This window comes from Oncorhynchus masou, chromosome 9 (assembly GCF_036934945.1).
Source record: "Oncorhynchus masou masou isolate Uvic2021 chromosome 9, UVic_Omas_1.1, whole genome shotgun sequence".
Classification (NCBI taxonomy): domain Eukaryota; kingdom Metazoa; phylum Chordata; class Actinopteri; order Salmoniformes; family Salmonidae; genus Oncorhynchus; species Oncorhynchus masou.
In genome coordinates this window covers 65,262,336-65,287,898 of record NC_088220.1, presented here as the reverse complement: position 1 = coordinate 65,287,898, position 25,563 = coordinate 65,262,336, and the positions used below count along the sequence as shown (strand labels likewise).

Here is a 25,563-nt window from a genome sequence, read left to right as displayed (position 1 = left end):
TTTACAACTACAAAACATTTGGTTGAGGTTAAATTAGCTAAATTAGTGCCAAAACTCTGCACACAGATTTGACATCGACAAATGTAGTTTTGATTCACAGAAGAAGATTCACCAGTGGAAGTTTAGTAAACTTGCATTCATTCTCAAATGTAGTTGCATGTTTGCATGCAAGCATTGTTATATTTATTCACACATCACATTATGTGCTTGCAAGTGTTATTGCATTTATTATCAAAATATTCTTTGCAACTACAAGGCAACTCATATTTTACATGTGAAAATCATACTTTAAATGCTTGTACACTTAAGGCACTATTTTACCTACATAAACTAGCTTGTCTAAACATCTTAGCTGGCCTGCAATAACTAAATGTTCTGAATAAGACTTATATTCCTTTCAATCTTTTACCCAGATTTTAGCAGAGATGCAGACTATTTAGTTTCTTTAATGAAATAACCACCAGTCAGGAGGATACAGACAGCTCAAGAGATGTGCTTATAGATAGAGTATGTAGAAAAATAGGCAGATTTGTATTTACATAGAATTAAGCATAATGATTATGACTCTAAACTGCAAGATAAAGCTGTTACAGGTGTTTGAAAAATGCCAAATTCGCCAACTCACATACTTTCTGTCCCCTCAGATATTTGTGTTGTAGGACACCCCTGGTTGTGCCTCATTATTTGAAATACACTGCTCAAAAAAATAACACACCCTAGATCTGAATGAATTAAATATTCTTATTAAATACTTTTTTCTTTACATAGTTGAATGTGCTGACAACAAAAGCACACAAAAATGATCAATGGAAATCAAATTTATCAACCCATGGAGGTCTGGATTTGGAGTCACACTCAAAATTAAAGTAGAAAACCACACTACAGGCTGATCCAACTTTGATGTAATGTCCTTAAAACAAGTCAAAATGAGGCTCAGTAATGGGTGTGGCCTCCACGTGCCTGTATGACCTCCCTACAACGCCTGGGCATGCTCCTGATGAGGTGGCGGATGGTCTCCTGAGTGATCTCCTCCCAGACCTGGACTAAAGCATCCGCCAACTCCTGGACAGTCTTTGGTGCAACGTGGCGTTGGTGGATGGAGCAAGACATGATGTCCCAGATGTGCTCAATTGGATTCAGGTCTGGGGAATGGGCGGGCCAGTCCATAGCATCAATGCCTTCCTCTTGCAGGAACTGCTGACACACTCCAGCCACATGAGGTCTAGCATTGTCTTGCATTAGGAGGAACCCAGGGCCAACCGCACCAGCATATGGTCTCACAAGGGGTCTGAGGATCTCATCTCGGTGCCTAATGGCAGTCAGGCTACCTCTGGCGAGCATATGGAGGGCTGTGCGGCCCCCCAAAGAAATGCCACCCCACACCATGACTTACCCACCGCCAAACCGGTCATGCTGGAGAATTTTGCAGGCAGCACAACGCTCTCCACGGCGTCTCCAGACTGTCACGTCTGTCACATGTGCTCAGTGTGAACCTGCTTTCATCTGTGAAGAGCACAGGGCGCCAGTGGCGAATTTGCCAATCTTGGTGTTCTCTGGCAAATGCCAAACGTCCTGCATGGTGTTGGGCTGTAAGCACAACCCCCACCTGTGGACGTCGGGCCCTCATACCACCCTCATGGAGTCTGTTTCTGATCGTTTGAGCAGACACATACACATTTGTGGCCTGCTGGAGGTCATTTTGCAGGGCTCTGGCAGTGCTCCTCCTGCTCCTCCTTGCACAAAGGCGGAGGTAGCGGTCCTGCTGCTGGGTTGTTGCCCTCCTACGGCCTCCTCCACGTCTCTTGATGTACTGGCCTGTCTTCTGGTAGCGCCTCCATGCTCTGGACACTACGCTGACAGACACAGCAAACCTTCTTGCCACAGCTCGCATTGATGTGCCATCTTGGATGAGCTGCACTACCTGAGCCACTTGTGTGGGTTGTAGACTCCGTCTCATGCTACCACTAGAGTGAAAGCACCGCCAGCATTCAAAAGTGACCAAAATGGTAATCACTGTGTTGTTTAAGTGTACTCTTTATTTTTTTGAGCAGTGTATATCAGTGCATGAATGTGCAATCAGTAAACAAAAATACCTACGGATCATGATTCAACATGAGAACAATTAAAACAAAGAGATTCATATGAATCTTGTCATGGCTTGTGTCATGACGTTGTATTAGTTCATATGATGACTGTTGCTCATCGAACAATTAAAAGTTTCAAATTGCGTGATTAACTGAATCAAGCAATTATTAACTCATTAACCTGGGGCACCATGGGAAAATACGTTTTTATTGAGTTTCTATTTCCCAAATGAACTCAAAGAATATCAGAATATTGATTTACAACAGACGCTAATTAATCAGTTACCTCTACTATCTCGTTCTGAACGTCGTATAATCCGGGAATCTGCACGGACCCGGGTCTCACCAATGAGTTCGTACCACACCAATCTTAGTTTAATATTTATTTACTAGAAAGCTAAAATGATGATAAAATATACACATACACAAAAACAAATTCTAGGCTATTGATTAGAACAACACACTATGGCGCGTTACCCAAAATGGGGATTTAAAAGAGAGAGAAAAAGAGAAAGTACACGAGAGAAATATACATTTGGGTGAATTTGTCAGATATGCTTATTCTAACCCTGGCCTTGCCCCAAACTGCCGCTCTTATGGATCAGAATATAATGATGTAATTACGCGGGAAGGTCTCTGTGGATTCTCCGCGTGGACCATTCAGGCTGCTCAATTACGCACTTCTCCGGTGCACCTCTCTGGTCATCCTCATGATATCAGTGTCCTTTTGGCTTAGGAGTCTGTTTCCTCGCCCTTGTTCTGGAAGGGCTCTTCGGAGGACAGACCACTCTGTAGCTCAGAGCTCACAGCGTTGGAATTAAACAGTGTCGATACCACGATTCGATGGGAAGTGGAAGCTAGGTTGTTCGACTTGAATTCACCCGCTTAGACACAGCTATTCATCCGTAACTTGGGTAGAAAAAGATTTCTTTGTCTTCAAACTTGTGTTGCGTTTTTGGTTCGTTGACTTTTTAGACCTCGGCTGCAGCTTGGGTCACGTAGTCTTCTCTGTAAATTATTTACTCACAGGTTTTATACCCTCGTGTCAGAAGTGGGCATAACTGCCTTTAGGGCCCTTCTCTGGGCGTACCAAGTTATGGGCAAGGTCTAGATTTGATTCAAATCCAAATTTAGATAACTAACTTCACATTTCATCTTTACCAAAACATTCTCTTTGATTTGGACTTTTTCCATACAACGTACAATGTATAATGTAATGTATAATGTGTAATGTATAAGGTACAATGTATAAACATCAGATATATACTAGGTAAACTTTTGACGTTACAATGTTTTCGTAATAACGTCATCTTTTAACCTTTAATAACAAAACAAAAATGACATATATTTTCATATTCCATCTATCGTCATGACCACCATTGTGGCTGACGGAAACCATTGTTCCAAAGTCCCTTTAATTCATGTTTAATGTTCTGAGGCTTGTTCTCCATAGTAACAGGACAAAATGAATTTATCTGTGGTTTAAGATTTACAAGGGGCGTGAGGGATCAACCCTTCTAGAGAGATTGAAGCCGTGAAACAAACATAATGACATTGCACATTAGCTCTGAATAGTGAGCACAAATACCAGATTTCTGAGGACTATCACATCTCACAGAGAAAAAAACAGATCAACTCCACTGCATTGTCTGTTAATCAATAATGTATGTTATGTCCTTCATCCATCTAGATGGGTTCATTTGGAGAACAGTTTGGATGCTTATGTTTTGACAGATTTATGATGCTAGGCAGTTCTTCGCCACCTGTTCAAACACCACAGCTGCAATGATGTCATTTTATGTCATTATCAGATTGTAATCTGGATCTGTATTTCAGTTATTGTAATTTGGATCTATATTTCAGTTATCCATCACAATAATTGAGTGGCAAAGTATTATGTTTTCTTTCATCTGATATGGCTGCTGCTGTGTGAGTGAGTGACTGATTGTGTGGTAAGAGTGTGTCTACTGTATGAGTGTGTGTGATTCTGAGGCACTAGCCAAAAGTGGTCCTGTGTGGCTCAGTTATGTAGAGCATGGCACTTACACTGCCAGAGTTCTAGGTTCGCTTCCCGCAGCCACCCAAATGTAAAAATGCATGTATGACTGTAAATTGCTTTGGATAAAAGCGTCTGCTAAATGGCATATATTCATATAAGGAAACTGCATCTGGAAATATACAGTATGTAATAATGAGAGAAAGGAAGACAGAATTTGTGATATAATGACAGACTTCTTGTTGTAGCAGGACAATGCACTAAGTGTGTTTTTTGTATCAGAAACCTTTATATTGAATTGAATTTAATCTTGGCTATACTCTTGATAATCTTAGGTAGGCTTGACAATGAACAGCAGTTTTGTCTCTTCATATTCCACTGATTAGTAATTGGATCAAAACAATGCGCATTTTCATTTGCTTTTTAATTTATGGAATGTATGATGATGTCATGCGTTTTATTGTTTTGTTTTTGTCAATTTTCAGACCAAATCATAGCTGCCAGTTAATTCAGTAGCACAGTCTCTCTCGCTCATTCATTTGTCACTCCAAAGTAATTATTTTTTTGGTAAAGCATGATAAGATTGCAAGGTTGTTTCAAACAGTGTGTAATTTATTAAATGAAAAACAGAAAGCGTTATCAGACGGTAAGCTTATTAGTCTCTTACTTAGAGTGCCACGTGTGTGTGTGTGTGTGTGTGTGTGTGTGTGTGTGTGTGTGTGTGTGTGTGTGTGTGTGTGTGTGTGTGTGTGTGTGTGTGTGTGTGTGTGTGTGTGTGTGTGTGTGTGTGTGTGTGTGTGTGTGTGTGTGTGTGTGTGTGTGTGTGTGTGTGTGTGTGTGTGTGTGCGTGTGTGTGTGTGCGTGTGCGTGCGTGTGTGTGCGTGTGTGTGCGTGTGTGTGTGTGTGTGTGTGTGTGTTTGTGTGTGTGTGTGTGTGTGTCAGACCGAAGTGGGTGTGCATGTTGTTGGGAATTTTCAGATCCAGTTGTCAAGTGTAGAACCAGAGATGAGATCAGACAACAATGTAAAAGCAAAAGTTAAGATTTAATGTATGATAATGGAGAAAGTACATGGAACCAATATCTTTCAAGACAGCAGGGCTGAGTATACACAGCAGTCTACAGCATATTTTATTTGTCTCTGTCCCAAGACTGTAAATGCACCTTGCATTTATCACTGAAACCTATCAGTATTCTACAATGAAAGAGTAGACTGCTGCTGCCCCCAACAGACATCAAGGCAGTATTGCAGGAACGTTGTCGACCCCTGCTGAATACTACAGAAGTACAGAAAGAACATATGAATAAAAAAGCAATTCCCTTGTTATGTCGAGATCACATATTTATGTTCACTACATAATAAAGTTGTTTTGTTGAGATCACGAGAATAAACTCTAGAAATAGGACAAGACGTATTGATGATAGATTGACAGTATGGCTGAGGCGGCAGAGCCCATGGTGGATCAGCACATGTGTTTTTATTGATTGCTACACTAAGGGATTCTACATTTCATGTTAATATCATGCTTTCATTCGTGTTTGGAGCTCATTATCAATCTATAAATTAGCCCTGAACGATCCCTGACAGGCAGTCCCATCTCCCAGGATGTGTGCTACCTCAAAGACCAGTGCCAATTGCATGCAAGCAACAACACAACTAACTTGGCAAATCTTGTAAGGTGCGAGCTAGCTAATTAACTACAAAGTCTTGTTATCCAAGCTGGTTGTTAGCTTGCATCTCTAATATGTGATTAATTTAAGGGACACTGATATCGACATTTACAGAGCGGGTGAGCTCGATTCCCGACAGGCTGATCAGATTCAATAGCAGCCTCAGATCAGTATTTACCTGGCTAAAAGAGAAGGAATATAATATCTATTGTTTACAGGAAACCCATTCAACAATTTTAGATTAAGTTTTGTGGAAAAAGGACTGAGGGGTGAAGTATATTTCTCCCATGGGCAATGAAATTCAAAAGAGGTGATGGTTTTAATTAACAGTAATTTTGATCCAAATGTGCAAATTGTCCAAACAGATCATCAAGGGAGATGGATTATTTTAAATATGTTATTGGACAAAAAAACAGATATGTCTTATTAACCTATATGGTCCAAATAATGATGACCCAAGCTTCTTTGACAATATATATAAGAATTTATCAACTCTCTATCAACTCTTCAAGCAACATTAGACTTTAATACGGTCTTAAATACCTCTATGGACCGGAAAAGAAATCACACTACAAACTATCATCCTCAGGCACTTAAGGAAATCATGAATGTCATGGATATATTGGAATTAGTGGATATATGGAGACTTAAATACCCTGATCTAGTAAGATATACATGGCCGAGGCTTAATCAAGCTAATCGTCTTGACTACTTTCTTATACCATTCTCTCTGGCACCAAAAGTTTAAAAAGTGTTGAATGCGGTCGGTTCATCACATAATTGGCATATATATTACTCTTACAGAATTTCCACGTGGGCGAGGATATTGGAAATTTAATCAAAGCCTACTAGATGATAAATTGGTTAGAGCTAGGACATGAGAATTTATAACAGACTTTTTCATACATAACTGTTAAGGGAATTTTTATCAACGATGACTAATTATGTATACATTTCAATCAGGACTGACTAGTCCAAATGCTATTATGTACTGTACATGTATGAATTCTCTCTCTTGCTCCCATTCCCAATTGTATATAATATAGTCAGGAGTTTAGAACAATGGCTTGATACAAATGAATGAACTATCTCCAGATGGCAGGGATGGACTATCTCCAGACTGTCTAGAATGCTTATCTACACTGACTGACCTTGGCGTTAGTCGAGGAGGGAAGGCTCGAGAACTATAGGGCCTGTCTACCAGTGTCAAGAAGAGATAGAACATTTAGAAACGCTGACGTCATTTTCAGTTTATAACCTGTGGTAAAATGTGTATGTACCCAGTACTCTCTTGAATTAAGCGCTGTTACCTGACTTTTAAGACCGGGGCTCTGTCCATTCTTATAAAATATAGGTCTTACAAACCCTTAAATGCATTGACAGAGTGTTTAATTTTGATTGGGAAATAAAACAGAGGAATTTAGAATTCCTTCAACAATAACATAGGTACAGCAGATCCCCTTATTGTATGGGACACTTTTAAGTGTGCCTTTAGAGGCCATTCAATTCAGTACTCATCTATAAAACAAAAGCAATTTAGATCAAAAGAGTCCATATTAACAAAGGAAATTGATGGACCAACAGTACAGTTAGATAGCAATAAAAACTGTACTATAGAGGCACAGAATAAGTTAGAGGAAAAACAAAAAGAAATGGAATAACTTATTCAAGAAAGATCCAGTGTAATATATTATTAAAATAAAGGGAAACTGGATGGAAATTGGGGTGAAAATGCACCAAATTCTTTTTCAATATTCAATATAGAAATGCTACCAAAAAAATGTATTAAAAGTTGTTTCAAATTATGGAGTCACATGATTCACATGATATTTTGAAAGAGGAAGTAAAGTACCTTAAGAATATGTTTTTGTTTCAGTCTCTTCCATCTCCACAAACTGAAACTAATTGTATGGATTTTTTTCCAAATAATAATGAAAAATTAACATCTGTACAGAAAGACTCATGTGAAGGCCAAATTACAGAGGAGGGCCTTCTTGATGCAATTGGGGCCTTTAAGGATGGGAAAACTCCAGGGCTGGATGGCATACCAGTGGAAGTATACAAAACTTGTTTTATATACTCAGAGGACCATTATTAGCATGTTTTAACCACTCTTATATAAATGGTAGATTATCAGACACGCAACAAGAAGATCTGATATCGTTATTACTTAAACAATACCCAAATGGTATATATAAAGATCCAGTCCATTTAAAAAATTGGAGACCTCTTACACTTCGGTGTTGTGATGCAAAAATTCTAGCAAAATGCTTGGCGCATAGAATTAAAACGTATTATTATATTATATATTTTATATTATTCATCCTAATCAGACAGGTTTTTACATGGACGATACCTTGGAGATAATATAAGACAAGTACTGGAAACAATGAAATATCGGGGACATCAGGCCTGTTTTTCAGAGCTGATTTTGAAAAGACTTTTGAGTACGACTGGAGTTTATATATAAATGCCTAGAATATTTTAATTTGGGGGAATCTCTTATGAAATGGGTTAAAATGATTTATATTAACCCTAGGTGTAAAATAGTAAATAATGGCTACATCTCAGAAAGTTTTAAACTATCTAGAGGAGTAAAACAAGGTTGTCTACTATCGGCATATCTATTTATTATTGCCATCGAAATGTTAGCTGTTAAAATTAGATTAAACAGTAATATTAAGGGATTAGAAATTTGTGGCTTAAAAATGAAGGTGTCATTGTATGCTGATGATTCATGTTTTCTTTTAAAACCACAATTTGAATTTCTCCACGGCCTCATAGAGGATCTAGATACTTTTGCTATCCTCTCTGGATTAAAACCAAATTATGATATTACGTATTAGATCACAAAAAAATGCACATTTTACATTACCATGTAGTTTACCAATTAAATGGTCTGACGGAGATGTGGACATACTCGGTATACAAATCTCAAAAGAAAGAAATTATCTCACTCCAATACATTTTTATAAAAATTTAGCAAAAATATATAAGATCTTGCTACCATGGAAAGGAAAATAACTGTTTATCTGTGGAAAAATCACCTTGATTAACTCTTTAGTCATATCACAGTTTACCTATTTGCTTATAGTTTTGCCTACGCCTAGTGACCTGCTTTTAATATTATATAAACAAAAAATATTCAATTTGATTTGGAACGGCAAGCCAGACAAAATTAAAAGGGCCTATTTACATAACGAATATGAATTCGGAGGGCAGAAATGATTAAATATTAAAGCATTAGACCTCTCACTAAAGGGGTCAGTCATACAAAAGTTTTACTTAAATCCAAATTGGTTCTCTAGTAAATTGGTAAGAATGTCTCATCCTATGTTCAAGAAGGGCCTTTATTCCTTTATTCAGATTACACCTGCTCACTTTCGGTTGTTTGAAAAGGAAATAATCTCCAAAATATTGTCATTTTTTAAACAAGCCTTAGAAAGTTGGTTGCAAATTCAGTTTAATCCACCTGAAAAGACAAATAGGGAACAAATAATACAACAAATACTGTGGTTAAACTCAAATATACTAATTTATTTTTTTTAAATGTATTTTTCAAAGAATAAAAAAAAGGTATAATTTTAGTGAATGATATCATAAATAGGACTGGTGGAGTTATGTCACACATACAGCTAACACAGACATATGGAAATGTCTGCTCTACCCAAAGTTACAACCAACTAATTGCATCCTGATTTATCAGCCTATGAGGTTACTTTTGACTCTGATCAGCTTAACAGGAATAGAGCCTACCCTCTCCAGATTATATGCATCAGCCTTTAAAGCTCTGACAGCTAATCTGCCTGCAAGGAGGCCTACCTATGAAATAGCCTACAAAGCAGGATACGGTTTTATCAGCCTCTGAGGCTGACATTTAATGTGATTATCCTGTCAGGAATGGAGTGACCCTTATAATTATACACATCAGTAATGCAAGCTAACAACCAGCATAGATAACAAGCTAGTTTACAAGCTAGCTAGCCAACAGGACTACCTAGCTAACAATACTAGCCAAGTTAGCTGCTTTTGTTTCTTGTATGTGATTGGCTGTGGTCTTGGGGGTGGCACTCAGCCTGGGAGACAGGGCTACCTGTCAGGCATCGTTCAGGGCTTAAATGCCCCGCTTTGCAACGCAGCCACAGGGCTCCTTGTTGAGGTGGTTATAATGCTTCTGAACAAATTAATGGATGATGCATGGTCATTTTGATTATCTCGTGATCTCAACAAAACAAATTTTGTTATGTAGTGATCATGAGATAAATAGGTCATGCCCTCAACATAACGAGGGAATATTTTTTTTAATTTAGTATGTCCTTTCAAAATTTCCGTAGAATGCGACATTCTCTCCACGTTCCTTTTCTGCAACAACATGTGTGGCATTATACTACCACTAGATGGTAGCAGCTGCCCAAAATTATATCTAAGGGTTGTAGTCAAAAGTAGTTATTCAGTGCCTCTGTCCTCTGATTCTTCCTGTGCAAGGCCTTTCATATTCCCAGAATTCAGACAAAAACAAGAGAGTGTAGGAAGGGGGATATAGTTTCAGTTGTATGGCCTTTAGATGTCTTGCAGGTAGCTACAGTACATTGTTTATTATATTAAGATTTATAAACTGGGTTGTTCGAGCCCTGAATGCTGATTGGCTGACAGCTGTGGTATATCACATGACAAAACATGTATTTTTACTGCTCTAATTACATTGGTTACCAGTTTATAAAAGAAGTAAGGCACCTCGGGTGCTTGTTGTATATTGTCAATATACCACGGCTAAGGGCCATGCATAAGAACAGCCCTTACCCGTGGTATATTGGCCATATACCACACCCCCTCTGGCCTTATTGCTTAAATAACCAACAACAGTAACACTTTACTTGACACCCTGTGTCGTAACACTGTCATGTAGACCTATTGTGACATATATAGCATTATTTTATGGCTGGTTATGACACCAACATGAGAGTGTCAAAACCCACAAAACCTACCAAGGTAGTTGTTTTATGGCTGGTTATTACATCTACATAAGAGTGTCAAATACCACAAAACCTACCAAGGTAGTTATTTTATGGCTGGTTATTACATCTACATAAGAGTGTCAAATACCACAAAACCTACCACACAAGGCAACACATTCCATTACACAATAGCCTACTTGTCAACAGTATGTTTATGTTATTTTAACATTTTCTGAAATTGACCATATTAAATTATAATTGTAATTGGGCACAAATTGATGTTAGGCACATATCCCAATGCTCTGTTGCTGATGACTGGGATGAACGAAGGAACAGATTTCAGAAGCAGTACAAGACACCCTCTTTGTGACTGAATGCTGACATGAGCATGTACTGCACGTGATAGACTTATCTGGTTTATATGATTATGATGGTCAAAATGCTTTTTGACAGTGTCATAAAGTGCATTTTCGGCAATTGAATTAAATTGTGATGAAGAAAAAAAACATTACTGTAAAGAATTCATTGCAACAACAAAAAAAGGACTTAAGAAACAAACTTTAAAACGAAAGGAAACTTCTTGGCAGGGAACTTGTTTTATTTTTACATGTAGGTGCCATAACCAGCCATAATGCAATATATGTCACAACAGGTGTAAATATATGGGTGATGACAGTGCTATGACCATATTATTACAGGTTTTGACAAGTTATGTCAGCTGTTATGAAATATTATGGCATGGATATGACCATATCATAACGTGTTATGATGATGGGTGTCAAGGAAAGTGTTACCCAAAGTAGGGCAATGTACTTGGAGAAGGACATGGGATGTTGGGACTGTGGGAGTGATGAGGACACATTCATTGCATTATGCTATGGGCACAATAAAACAGTATTAGCAAGGGAACTAATACTAAGAATCTAATAAAAACATGAGATGCTCATACCTGCTAGGAGAACAAGTCATCTAGGCACTGAAAGATCAATCTTCTCTCTGTTTTGATAGATTTGTTCAATGTCTCCCATATGGATTTCATGTAACGAAAACATGCACAGGGCAGACCACACACAAGTGGAGGATTTCACATCTAAGTACCATAGGGTTATCAGTAAACTCTCAAAATAATATCCAGGCCACTTCACCTGTGTTGGATCGAACTGTTGTTCTCTAATGCATGCTTTTAACCCTGCATTAACTGTGTCACAGGAGCCAAGCTTGTGAAAGTAATTTGGGGAACATTCATTATAAATGCATGCTAGAGCAGATAGACATCTCTACAGCCCTGGGCCCCTTATTCAAGTGTAGGAGTGCTGATGTAGGATCAGGTCTCCCCTGTTCATGTAATCATATTCATCATGATCTAAAAGACCAAATTGCTCCTAGATTAGCACTATGACGCTTTATGAATACAGGCCCTGGCACTGATCCTCTTTCACACAGCATCCATAAAGACAAACATACGCTCTGTCTTCTAAGACGTCGTATTACCAATGGATACAATAGCTCTAGTAAGATGTAAAGTATTCACAGAATATCTGAACTGTTCTTTATACAACAACCCCACACATGCTAGAGAAGAGCAAAGGTGATGACGTGTGGCACCATTATGGCTGACCAGTGAAACACTGGACAACTATGTCGTGAAACGAGGATGGGCTGATAAACCAGGATCTGGTGAGAGCACAGCATGGAAGTATGGTGATGACATCAAATGACTAGTGATGATATCATAGGCTTGTAATTGCAGTGACAAAGATGATTACGAAAATATATAGTATCACCTCTAATGACATAAAGATATACCTCCGTGAGATAGATGCATCTACAATTTGATGGTAATAACATTATTACAGGCCGGCTGCATGATATCAGCTTCCAATTTCCTTTAAAGACTTACATGTGTTTGTGTGTATGCATGCACATTTATGTCTGTATGTATGTGTATGTGAGAAACAGGCAGACTCCTCTAGTTCTCTGCCTCCCCAGATTAATATCAGGGCTGTACAAAGGGGCCCTCTATGCCCCGCAGGACGACTCCCAGGACAATGACTCCACTGTCTAACAACACCATCGCTAACTCCTGTTAACTGATACATGTGCAAACCTCCCAGCTGAGATTACAGGGAATCTCATCCCCCAGTTTTACCTGTTCTTCCTGTGATAATAGTTATGACAACGTGTATGATGATGGCGTGACCAACCCGTTCACTAGTGTAATTAATCAAATCGATTTGACAACAATACATAGACTATGTTTACTTTCTTTATCACATGTATTACTTTTATTTTCTAGAAATAATAATGTTGAGGTGGAATAAGAGATGTATTGTGTTTTCTGTCAGAGATGACAAAATAATTTGACTTTCCAGATAAGTGGCAGTCTAGATCTCCCCTGTGTTGGTATCATCTCACAGCTCTGTAGTTTGATTTTAAATGTGTATTTTGCATACGTCTGTCAAAATGTTGAATAATGGTAGGCGTATACGAATAGCCCTATAGATTATGTTTGACCTATTTTGAATCAAAAAGGTAGGAGGACCACCGACTACTGCGCATAGCGCACTATTTTACAGCAAATCCTTGTGATTCCGATTGGGGCGGATTAATTCACGTGTCTATGGAGGCAGTGGCTTGTCACTCATTCTTTGAACAGTGTGCTGGCGCTGATCTTCTGCTGCTGCTACATCGATAATCAACCAATTTGCCATACGAAAAATAAATATCTAGCAATATGGGAATGTAATATTTTTGAAAATATCAAGAACAATATCAAAATATCAAGAACAACCACAACATTCTTCATTAAGACATTTGCGTGGTCTAATCAAGGAGTTGCGATGCTCCACGCAAAGGATATCATCCTAGCCTTGCTTCTCGTGGGCTCTACAGGTAAGATAGTTAAGCTAATTTTACAGTTTTTCGTAATTACTTCTATTCAGGCCAGAGATTTGATAAAATACTCGAATCAGGAAAGGTGGACTGTGCGTCCATGACAATCTGCATCCATTGAAGGACTGTGTACATGTCCCTCCTTCGAAATCAGATGTCCCTCCTTTGTATCAGGTGGATGGATGTAAGATTGTCCAATTAAACGTTTTTCAGTGGGATGGTCTTTTCATGTAAATTGGCTGGCTAGCTGCTGCCATGTTGTTAACATATTCTGCCATGGTGTACACGAGTAAACATTTGCTTAGTTAATAATGCATTACTATATTTGATATATAGCTAGTTGTTTTTATCATATTTTGAGGGAAAATATAATTTTCACAAGTGTTAGCTAGCTAACCTTACCTACCTAGCCAGCATACCCATCAGCAAACCTGCTTATTCCATCAAGGCAATGCATTTAAATTATGTTACGACCATTGGCAAACACCTGTGATACGTTTAAGTTGCTCTCATTACATTAGGGTTTATCTTTTGTTGCCATATCACCAGTAATTGCATTAATATAGAATACAGTATGGAATTGTCTATTGAATGGATTGCTTGCAAAACAGTGCTTGCTTGCGTACATCAATGCGTTTGTTGCTACTAACTCCTCCTGGTCATCTCTCCCAAACATCATGACTGTTTGCCAGCAACCTGAAATTTAGCTAACAATGTTTCTGAAATTGAGATTGAGCTACTTTCACAAGTGCAGCTACTTTCACTCGCTTGCAATTTTGTTTGCATCCATTTTACTATGGTCCAGGTCCACACCTAGGTGGTCCAGCCATATCATCACAGGGAAGGGAATTTGGAGGGGAATGATCACGGCCGAATGTGATACAACCTGGATTCAAACCAGGGACTTAGTGACGCCTCTTGCACTGAGATGCAGTGCATTAGACCGCTGTGTCCATGTGTGTGTGTGAAATATTTAACTGTACTAGAATGCTTAAAAGGCCGCTAAAATGTTAAATATTCGGTAATGGTATTGTTTTTTTTGGGCAAGGAAAATATCGGTATCGGACAAAAATGTCATATCAGTGCATCACTAGTTCAGACTATGATTTTTCAATACCGATACCGATTATTGGAGGGCCAAAAAAAAAGCAGATACCGATTAATCAGCCGATTTTCTGACATTTATTTGTAATAATGACAATTATAACAATACTGAATGAACACTTATTTGAACTTAATATAATACATCAATAAAAATCCATTTAGCCTCAAATAAATAATGAAACATGTTCAATTTGGTTTAAATAATGCAAAGACAAAGTGTTGGAGAAGAAAGTAAAAGTGCAATATGTGCCATGTAAAAAAGCTAACGTTTAAGTTCCTTGCTCAGAACATGAGAACATATGAAAGCTGGTGGTTCCTTTTAACATGAGACTTCAATATTCCAAGGTAAAAGGTTTTAGGTTGTAGTTATAGTATTTATAGGACTATTTCTCTCTATACCATTTGTATTTCATATACCTTTGACTATTGGATGTTCTTATAGGCACTTTAGTATTGCCAGTGTAACAGTATAGCTTCCATCCCTCTCCTCGCTACTACCTGGGCTCGAACCAGGAACACATCGACAACAGCCACCCTCAAAGCAGCGTTACCTATGCAGAGCAAGGGGAACAACTACTCCAAGTCTCAGAGAGAGTGACGTTTGAAATGCTATTAGCACGCACCCCGCTAACTAGCTAGCCATTTCACATCGGTTACACCATCCTAATCTCGGGAGTTGATAGGCTTGAAGTCATAAACAGCGCAATGCTTGAGGCATTGCGAAGAGCTGCTGGCATAACGCACGAAAGTGCTGTTTGAATGAATGCTTATGAGCCTACTGCTGCCTACCACCGCTCAGTCAGACTGCTCTATCAAATCATAGACTTAATTATAACACACAGAAATACGAGCCTTAGGTCATTAATATGGTAGAATCCGGAAACTATCATTTCGATAACAAGACGTTTATTCTTTCAGTGAAATACGGAACCGTTCCGTATTTCATCTAACGGATGGCATCCATAAGTCTAAGTATTGCTGTTACATTGCACAACCTTCAATGTTATGTCATAGTTACGTACAATTCTGGCAAATTAGGCGTCCCAAACTGGTGCATATACACTGAACGCAAGAGAAGTGACACAATTTCACCTGGTTTATATTGCCTGCTAACCTGGATTTCTTTTAGCTAAATTTGCAGGTTTAGAAATATATACTTCTGTGTATTGATTTTAAGAAAGGTATTGATGTTTATGGTTAGGTACACATTAGAGCAAGAATACACAGCGCATCAATTATATGCAACGCAGGACACGCTAGATAAACTAGTAATATCATCATCAACCAATATCATTAACTAGTGATTATGATTGATAGATTTTTTTCTTTACCTTTATTTAACTAGGCTAGGCAGTTAAGAACAAATTCTTATTTTCAATGACGGCCTAGGAACAGTGGGCTAACTGTCTTTTCAGGGGCAGAATGATAGATTTGTACCTTGTCAGCTCGGAGATTTGAACTTGCAACCTTTCTGTTACTAGTCCAATGCTCTAACCACCAGCCTACTCTGCCGCCCCATTGTTTTTTACAAGATAAGTTTAATGGTAGCTCGCAATTTACCTTGGCTTACTGCATTCGCATAACAGGCATTCTCCTTGTGGAGTACAATGAGAGGCAGGTGGTTAGAGTGTTGGACTAGTAAACTGTAAGGTTGCAAGATTGAATCTCCCGAGCTCACAAGGTAAAAATCTGTCATTCTGCCCCTGAACGAGGCAGTTAATCCACCGTTCCTAGGCCGTCATTGAAAATAAGAATGTGTTCTTAACTGACTTGCCTAGTTAAATAAAGATTAAATAAAGGTGTAAAGAAAAAAACGGCCATATCGGTGCCTAAAAAAACTTGAAACCGGCCCTAATTAATCGGCCTCTAGACTCAAAGACATTCAGACACTTGTCCCGAAGCCACTCCTGTGTTGTCTTAACTGTGTGCTTATGGTCATTGTCCTTTTGGAAGGTGAACCTTCGCTCCAGTCTGAGGTCCTGAGCGGTCTGGAGCAGGTTTTCATTAAGGATCTTTCTGTATTTTGCTCCATTTATCTTTCCCTCGATCCTGACTAGTCTCCCAGTCCCTGCCGCTGAAGCACATCCCCACAGAATGATGCTGCCACCACCATGCTTCACCGTTGGGATGATACCAGGTTTCCTCAAGACTTGACGCTTGGCATTCAAGCCAAAGAGTTCAATCTTGGTTTCATCAGACCAGAGAATCTTGTTTCTCATGGTCTTAGAATCCTTTAGGTGCCTTTTGGCAAACTCCAAGCGGGCTGTCATGTGCCTTCTACTGAGGAGTGCCTTCTGTCTCGCCACTCTACTATAGAGGCCTGATTGGTGGAGTGCTGCAGAGATCGTTGTCCTTCTGGAAGGTTATCCTATCTCCACGGAGGAACACTGGAGCTCTGTCAGAGTGACCATCGGGTTCTTGGTCACCTTCCTGACCAAGGCCCTTCTCCCCCGATTGCTCAGTTTGGCCGGGCGGCCAGCTCTAGGAAGAGTCTTGGTGGTTCCAAAATTCTTCCATTTAAGAATGATGGCGGCCACTGTCTTCTTGGGGACCTTCAATGCTGCAGACATTTTTTGGTAGCCTTCCGCAGATCTGTGCCTCGACTCAATCCTGTCTCGGAGCTCTACGGACAATTCCTCATGAATTGGTTTTTGCTCCGACATGCACTGTCAACTGTGGGACCTTATATAGACAGGCGTGTGCCTTTCCAAATCATATCCATTCAATTGATTGGTGGACTCCAATCAAGTTGTAGAAAAATCTCAATCAATTGAAACAGAATGCACCTGAGCTTAATTTCAAATCTCATAACAATGGCTCTGAATACTTATGTAAATAAGGTATCTGTTTTTATTTGTAATAAATTTGCAAAAAATGTATTTTCGCATTGTCATTATGGGGTGTTATGTGTAGAATGATGAGGAAAATGTTTAATTTTAGAATAAGGCTGTACTGTAAAAAAAATGTCTGGATGTCTACATACATATACAGATTTTTGGAAATATGCACACTAGAAACTGGTTCTATATAGTGCCAAATTAGGGTTATTGGGCTTGCAACCATAGCGGAACCCATTTATGTGCTATAGGTAACCTTTTTTGAAGGTTCTATAAAGATACATGCTTATAAGGTTCTTCATGGAACCTGTATGGTGCTATAAAGGTTCTATCCTAAGGTTCTATAAAGAACCATTTAAAAAAGTTGTCACACCCTGACCATAGTTTGCTTTGTATGTTTCTATGTTTTGTTTGGTCAGGGTGTGATATGAGTGGGAATTCTATGTTGGATGTCTTGTTTGTCTATTTCTATGTCTGGCCTGATATGGTTCTCAATCAGAGGCAGGTGTGAGTCATTGTCTCTGATTGGGAACCATATTTAGGTAGCCTGTTTGGTGTTGGGTTTTGTGGGTGATTGTTCCTGTCTCTGTGTTTGCACCAGATAGGGCTGTTTTTGGTTTTCCACGTTTATTGTTTTGTAGTGTTCGTGTTTATCTTTTTTTAATTAAACATGAATCAATATAACCACGCTGCGTTTTGGTCCGCCTCTCCTTCACCTAAAGAAAACCGTTACAAAAGTTTCAATGTAGCACCCTTTATTATGGCTCTATGGAGAATGGTTCTATACCCTAGTCAAAAATTCCTTAGATAGTAGCTACTAAAACAATTGGATACCACGAAATTGGGGAGAAAAGGGGGTAAAATAAATAAATAATAATAATAAAAAATCCTTTCATGTTATAGGATTCCAATCAAATAGTCCAATAGAAAAATCCTGTAAGATTTTGGAACCAATCCTATTGGATCCAATGGGATTCTATGCTATTGGATTTTGTCTTATGGGTGTTATCCTGTAGAATTCCAATACAATAATCCAATAGAATAATCCTATCAGATTTCGGAACCTATCCTATTGGACCAATTTTTCTATTGGATTTTTGTATTGGAATTATATAGGATAACACCCATTTAATGGGTTCAATTAAGAAAAATACTAATACAATACCTATAAGATCCAAATGTATTACTTATGATTTCCAAAAGGAAAAATGTGGTCCAATAGAATTCCAGTAGGATTCTGATACAGGTGACAGGACTACGACAATCCTATTGGAAAAATCACTAATCCTATTGGCATCTTTTGTAGAACCATACAGGGTTTTGTTAAAATTCCATAGATTTTATATTTGTTTATTAACAAGTTGAATCAGGTTTGTTAGCTCTGGAATGGCTGGGGGAGGAGAGAATTGACTTAGTCAACTGTTCTCAATTGACACAAGGCCATACCGTGAGTCTTTCACAAAACACAGTCATATATAACATGTAATAGCGTAACACAGCAGCGTTCTTTGGATCAGGATGGTTCCACGTAGAACCATCACTCTTCCCAAAGAACCAATGAGGAACCCACATTTTTTTGTGTGTGTGGGGGGCTGCCACACTGGGCACACAGGGAGCTGTTGTGGGGGGCATGTGCCTTGTTCAAGGAGGCAATGGTATCTAGGATTTGATACCAGCAACCCTCCAGTTGCCAGCTCACTGCCCCCCCAACTTGTCACGCGGGACTAGGTGTGTGTGCAGGAATCAGACGCAGAGAGAGAGTAACGGAGTAAAGGGCTTTACTATTACACACCAAACTGTACAGGGCGCAGGACACTATACCAGACATCCCAAAACCACAGGGTGTCCAGTATAGAAAATAAAATACACCACAATATGTACACAGGTAACAAAAGACAATCCCGCACAAAACAAGGGCGGGTCAAACTACTACACATAGGGAAGCTAATTAAACACAGGTGAAACTAATAAGACAAAACCAACAGACAAACGAAAAAGGGATCGGTAGGGGAGGGGAGCCAACTTCAGCGGAAGTCGTGACAAAACTTTTCCCATTGGATCCAGGATTCTAATTGGCCACCCTCCGGTTGCTGGCTCTCCTCTATAACCGCTAGGCAACCTACTGCCCCTAAGTCATGAACAAAATCAGTTTGAGTTTGCCATAAAATATCCTACAGTGGTTTTTCCATAAACGTAAATTGGGTATTTAGTGGGATGAAATCTGTCCAAGTTAGTATACATATAGCCTTCCCAGTCTAATGGTGGTGCACAGGTGCAGGAAACCAAGTGTTTCCCTACTTGATTACAAAACAAGGTCACTATTGTGTTGTGTTATCATAAAACATAGGACTATGCTTCAATAAGTAGGCTACTTAGGTTGGACATCTGTGATTGCATCTCACATAACATGATGATTAAGATGTGCATACATGTAGCTAGGTGTGTAAAGAATGCTTCATGAACATACTAGATCGTTACTGAAGGTTTTAGTGGTGATGCTCACTCAACTGCTTGCCTACACGCTGTGTGTGACTCATCTCTGTGATGTCACCTGATATGGTGACGAGTTGCGGTCCTCGAGCTCCAGCTGTGATGGAGGCTGCTGTGCCTGGTAATGCTGCGGTGTCATCATCATGGTAGCTTAGATAGAGGATGTAGCCTACCTGGTAATACCATGTCTTCTTTATCAGCTGTGATAAAAGGCTATTTTGGTTAAGGCTTATCTCCTGGCCATCTGTTGTTGTGATTGTGTTTGGTTTCATTCCTCCCAGGAGCAGAACACTGTGTTACCCCCCCCCCCCTGAGATCCTAAAGTAGCACGAGAAGGAGATGCTAATTGGAAATAAACCTTTGCTTATCATGTCAACAAGCAATATTGTTGTTCCTCTTGATATATAAGCCATTTGAATATACATTTTGGCTGGAATATTCTCAAATCCTGTTGACTTTACTTAATTGTAATGCTCCCTAAACTTGAAAGTAGACCTGGCCTATTGACTATTTTCCACGTCTGTTGATGGTTTTAATAGCAACCTGATATAAACTTTGGAATTTGCCGTAATTGGATGAAAGTTGATTTTAGACTCATGAATTCTGCGTGGTTACATGGCTCGCGACTTCAAGCCCAGTGCTGCATTGTTGTTTTTTGTGAGCGCCGACAAAGGCGTATATAGATGTCCTCAGGACCTTTTCAAACGTCAGAAATCAATGTCTCTTTCTTGTGACCAGCCTGTTTATATAGCCCAGCCTCGACTATTTTAGGCGTATGACAAGCTTTCTCAATAACCTTTGCGCTGCACACACCCTTGTTTGGTGAACCTGAATAGGCTTAGCTGATACAGAATGTGAGGCACAGATGTTCTTAACGCAGAAGGGCATGGAGAAGTGAACGTAGCTCTTCATGCGATGCGGGCAACCTGGGTATTCCTCAGAGACCCAACGAATGGAAGAGCGAATGGACTGGAAACCTTTCTGCGTGATGATCTAATGCAATTGCTCTGTTGCTCATGAGTAGAAGAAAAAAACATAGGATGTGAAGACGGAAGCTGGAGAGAGGTCGGAAAAGGTATGTCAGAGACAGCCAACACATAACCTATCATCTGATTCATAATGCTGTTGGACTAATATCTCCATTTCAAGGTTTGTGGTTAGAAATATCAGTGGTATGGTAGTGAGGATATCAGGGCTGCACTTCTTGATGTTGGTTAGCCTACTCTCTATGAATGGTAACTTTGACTTCCAAGAAGTAATATCTCAAGGTATAATTCTGGCAGAGGCAGACACAGACGTTAGCTTTGCCTCTCCATGGTCCATTTTAGTTCCTGCTGTGACTGTCTGCACAGTCTTATGAGTGGTGATTATGACAACAACCCTACAGCCAATCATGCAGGCCTAGGTCTATGCTTGTATTTCTGCTGGATCCTGTCATATGATGGTGTCGACCCCAGCCAATCATGTTAGTGGAGGTTTATGCTGCAGGAGCAGTGTTTCAGTCTCAGTTGCCAGGTAATCATAGGGTAGTGTTCATTCAGATCAGATCATAGCTGATCACTTATCAGCATTATCTACTAAAGCTGTGTTTGTTTGTAAACACACTGATATCAGGAGCAATTGCCTGTGCTCTTTCTTCATGGTGAACAGCATGGACATACATGCAGTGAGCTTTCACCTAGGGGTCCTCCATTACAACCTGCTTTGAGAAGAATTGGCACATGTACAGAACATTACAACACACTTACTAGCCTACACTTAGTTGCTGGACTGCTATCTTTAGTTCAGCTGGTGTTTGAATAGCATATGTTACTTAAGCTGTTTATGGGTGGGCTCCCTCCCAGATAAGCTGCTTGGCACCTTGCAGCTCTTAGCATGTACAGTGAAACTTCTATTTCAATGTGTGTTAAGTAAGGTTTTATATCCTATTTTATGTCTGTGTTACCAATCCAGCTTTATAACTGTATATTTGATGTGTTGTGGGCTAAGTCGTTGGATCAAGCCAAGAATCATGTTTGTCTTTTATCCTTAAAGCCCAGTAGGCATCCACATTTACTCAGACCTGTATGTGCAGCTGGCTGACTGACTGACTGACTGACTGACTGACTGACTGGCTGGCTGGCTGGCTGGCTGTGCGTTTCCGTGCATCTGAGGTGTGCATCTGGTGAGGCTGGCCAAATCATCCACAAGGAAATATTTCACAATGCAAGATGATGATGATCTTAGATTGACCACAGGACCAAACTGGGAACATGGGATGTTTCAATTCATCTTGGATGGACGAGCCACATGGATATGGATGGAGGATCTAGGAGGAATGTTTGGATGAAGGATCCAGTGAGACCAGAGTATGCACTGTTTGATATTCTGGGTAACCAGCAGAGCAGAGCCTCTCTCAGAGGCGTAGGAGAGGACTGCTGCAGCCAACCTCAGCTTCCCCTTTGATGGTGAGTGGAGCAGACAGATCCAGGCCTCTGAGAGATGCTTGGCCCTAGGGGACTAAAAACATGACGTTACACATGCACACTAACACAGTGTTCTGTCTACACACAAAACAACACAGTGACTAGGGCTGTGACGGTCATGGAAGTTTGGACGACAGTTATTGGTCAGCCAAATGATCGTGGTCACTGTTATAACCATACATTTTTTTAGACACATTTAACCATTCAATTTATTTTTTAGACACATTTAACCATTCAATTTCTTTTTTAGACACATTTTAAAGACACATTTTCTCCTCCCCTTCGCTCCTGACTGCATATGCTGGTGCTGCAGAGAGGGGGGTTGCCGAGGCAACTAAATATTCATTTGCTACAACACCTTGCTTGTTTCAGCAAGGAGCAATAAAGTTTCATTGCGTTGTTAAGAGTCCATGTTACCGCAGAATATGATATTATTTTTGACAATATTGCAATATTAATTTTGCGCTAGTCGGCTGTACCTTAACCAAAACTCCAGTATTTGTTTTCAGTTCTTTTATTTCCATGACTGATCAAAACTCGTTTTCTCATGGGTCTCTCTTGTCCCTCTGCAGCAGATATATGATAAGCAATATGTTTGGAACATCGAAATCGCAAAAAAGTCACAGTATGGAATCGCAATACATATAGAATTGTGAGAATCATGAGAAACGTAATACAAAATACCAACTATCGCGATAATATTGTATCGTGAGGTCCCTGGCAATTCCCAACCCTACCTTTCGGACACTATCAGAGGGACAACATCCGTCGCCCGTGGCTGTTGACTGCCACACAGTGCCTGCTGCTTTTGTCACTGATTAGAATACGACTTTATGCCCCTGCCCTTTTCATTAATATTATTGTACAACAAGTGTTGGTTTTCCATTCATCGGCAGCTATTAGAAATGCAGTTTCTTGTTATGCTGTTTTCTACATTTCTACATAGTTGTCTTGCTTCACCGTTTGCCCTCCAGGTTATAGGGAACATATATCAAAAGTTGGCTGACTTGGTCAACGTTTTGTCAAAGCAGCAGCTGGCTTACAGTACCTTGGCATTGGGAGATCATTTGGCATTAGATCAGGATTTCTAATAGCACTTGGCAATGGGGGGTAAACAACCTGTTTGAGTTGTTAAATTGGACAGTATTGTTATCTTGAACTTTGGGGTAGGGTCCACCACCAGCTCTTTCCCTTTGCTGCTTTTTTGTTGAGAGCATCCCTTCCGGCCATGTTGCATAGTTGTATTGTAATCATGGTTGTTATAGAGGAGTAATTACAGAAGAATGTGTCATGACTAAGGACCCTATGTTCCAGTGTGGAGCTGGATTCACCCTCCACTGCATGTCCTAATCCTGGGTGCAACAGTTGTCTTCGGAACCTGACCAGCTCAACTCAACATCCCCTGTCTGACTGACAGCCTCATAGGCAGGCCAGCTGAATGATGAGAACCACAAAGGTTAGACCATGATGATGAGGGGTAGCCTACTGTACACTCATGCTGGAAGGTGTACATTCATGCAGTACACTCATGCTGGAAGGTGTACATTCATGCTGTACATTCATGCTGGAAGGTGTACATTCATGCTGTACATTCATGCTGGAAGGTGTACATTCATGCTGTACATTCATGCTGGAAGGTGTACATTCATGCTGGAAGGTGTACATTCATGCTGGAAGGTGTACATTCATGCTGGAATGTGTACATTCATGCTGTACATTCATGCTGGAAGGTGTACATTCATGCTGTACATTCATGCTGGAAGGTGTACATTCATGCCGGAAGGTGTACACTCATGCTGGAAGGTGTACATTCATGCTGTACATTCATGCTGGAAGGTGTACATTCATGCTGGAAGGTGTACATTCATGCTGTACATTCATGCTGGAAGGTGTACATTCATGCTGTACATTCATGCTGGAAGATGTACATTGATGCTGTACATTCATGCTGGAAGGTGTACATTCATGCTGTACATTCATGCTGGAAGGTGTACATTCATGATGTACATTCATGCTCTGACTGTCGGAGTCCAGTGACAGTCCAGTGACATCTCAAAGATTAAATACATTTTCTGGTACTTTGGCTACTAAGAAAGTATGTTTTAAACCTCGCGCTTTGGCTTAATGTGTCAATGTGTAGTTCATACATTCATAATCACTGAATTACTGTTTTACCTCAATTATACACTAAATCCCTAGTTTGAATGTGACTGTTTTCTTGAAGCTGTGCCGTGCCATTTTCCCTACATTTACCCCCATGTGGGTCAGCCCCCTAGGAGTTCGAGTGACAGCTAGCAAGAGGCCTGCTCAGTTTATTCAACGAGGTTGCAGGACTTGCTCAACGGCTCAGTGGACACAGCAGATAGGGAGGGAGGGAGAGCAATGGCGTTGTGCACATATCTGCACATATGTGACATAGTACGCAATTTTTGGGGACCACTTTTGGCTCGTGAGTGATACCTTCATAACTCCTGGCTAAAAAGTATACGAAAGTACTGGAAAAAACCTTTAAGCCTTCAACATCAGCTTCCCTTTGAGTCATCCAAAGATTTTCCACCTGGAGAGGGGAAGTCCAGTCCACATCTCAAAATTTTTCAACAAAAAGTTTCTCAGTTGCTTAGTTTCTCTCAGAGCTGACATAATAATGTGGGCTAATCTTCAGGTTGATGATGAGCTTTATGCATCATTTATTTGGTGCTAGGTAGAGATGGGAATTGCCAGGGACCTCATGATATGATATAATCACGATACTTAGGTGCTGATACGTTATTCATTGCAATTTTCACTATTCTACATGTATTGTAGAGTTTTGATCAGTCGTGGAAATAAAAGTGCTGTAAACAAATTGGGTCCCTATTTAAAAAGAAGATGGAGAACAAGCTATCAAGGAAAAATGCTGGAGTGTTGGTGCAGGTACAGCTGACTACAGTCTTTGTGTTCATGCATCCATGCAGAATACGGTGCATTTATTATTAAAACACTATAGAAGATAGTACTGTCAACCCAGCTGCCTGTACACAGGCAACATGAAGAATAGGGATCGTTCCCCCTCAGGTAGAAACATCCTACCC

General features: G+C 39.8%; 1 protein-coding gene across 7 annotated transcripts in view; it reads left to right on the top strand.

The window, feature by feature from the left end:
* The first annotated feature begins 13,308 nt into the window (after positions 1 to 13,308).
* The window catches only part of LOC135546480 (neural cell adhesion molecule 1-like), a 116,804-nt gene continuing 104,549 nt past the window's right edge, over positions 13,309 to 25,563 (top strand). For 4 of the 7 annotated variants that reach the window (XM_064974934.1, XM_064974933.1, XM_064974931.1 and 1 more), the window contains exon 1: positions 13,309 to 13,596. In XM_064974934.1, coding sequence (XP_064831006.1) covers positions 13,545 to 13,596 — 52 coding nt within the window. In that variant the 5' untranslated portion in view covers positions 13,309 to 13,544. The remainder of the gene's footprint in view (positions 13,597 to 25,563) is intronic. The other 3 variants (XM_064974938.1, XM_064974937.1, XM_064974936.1) reach the window with 2 other exon arrangements.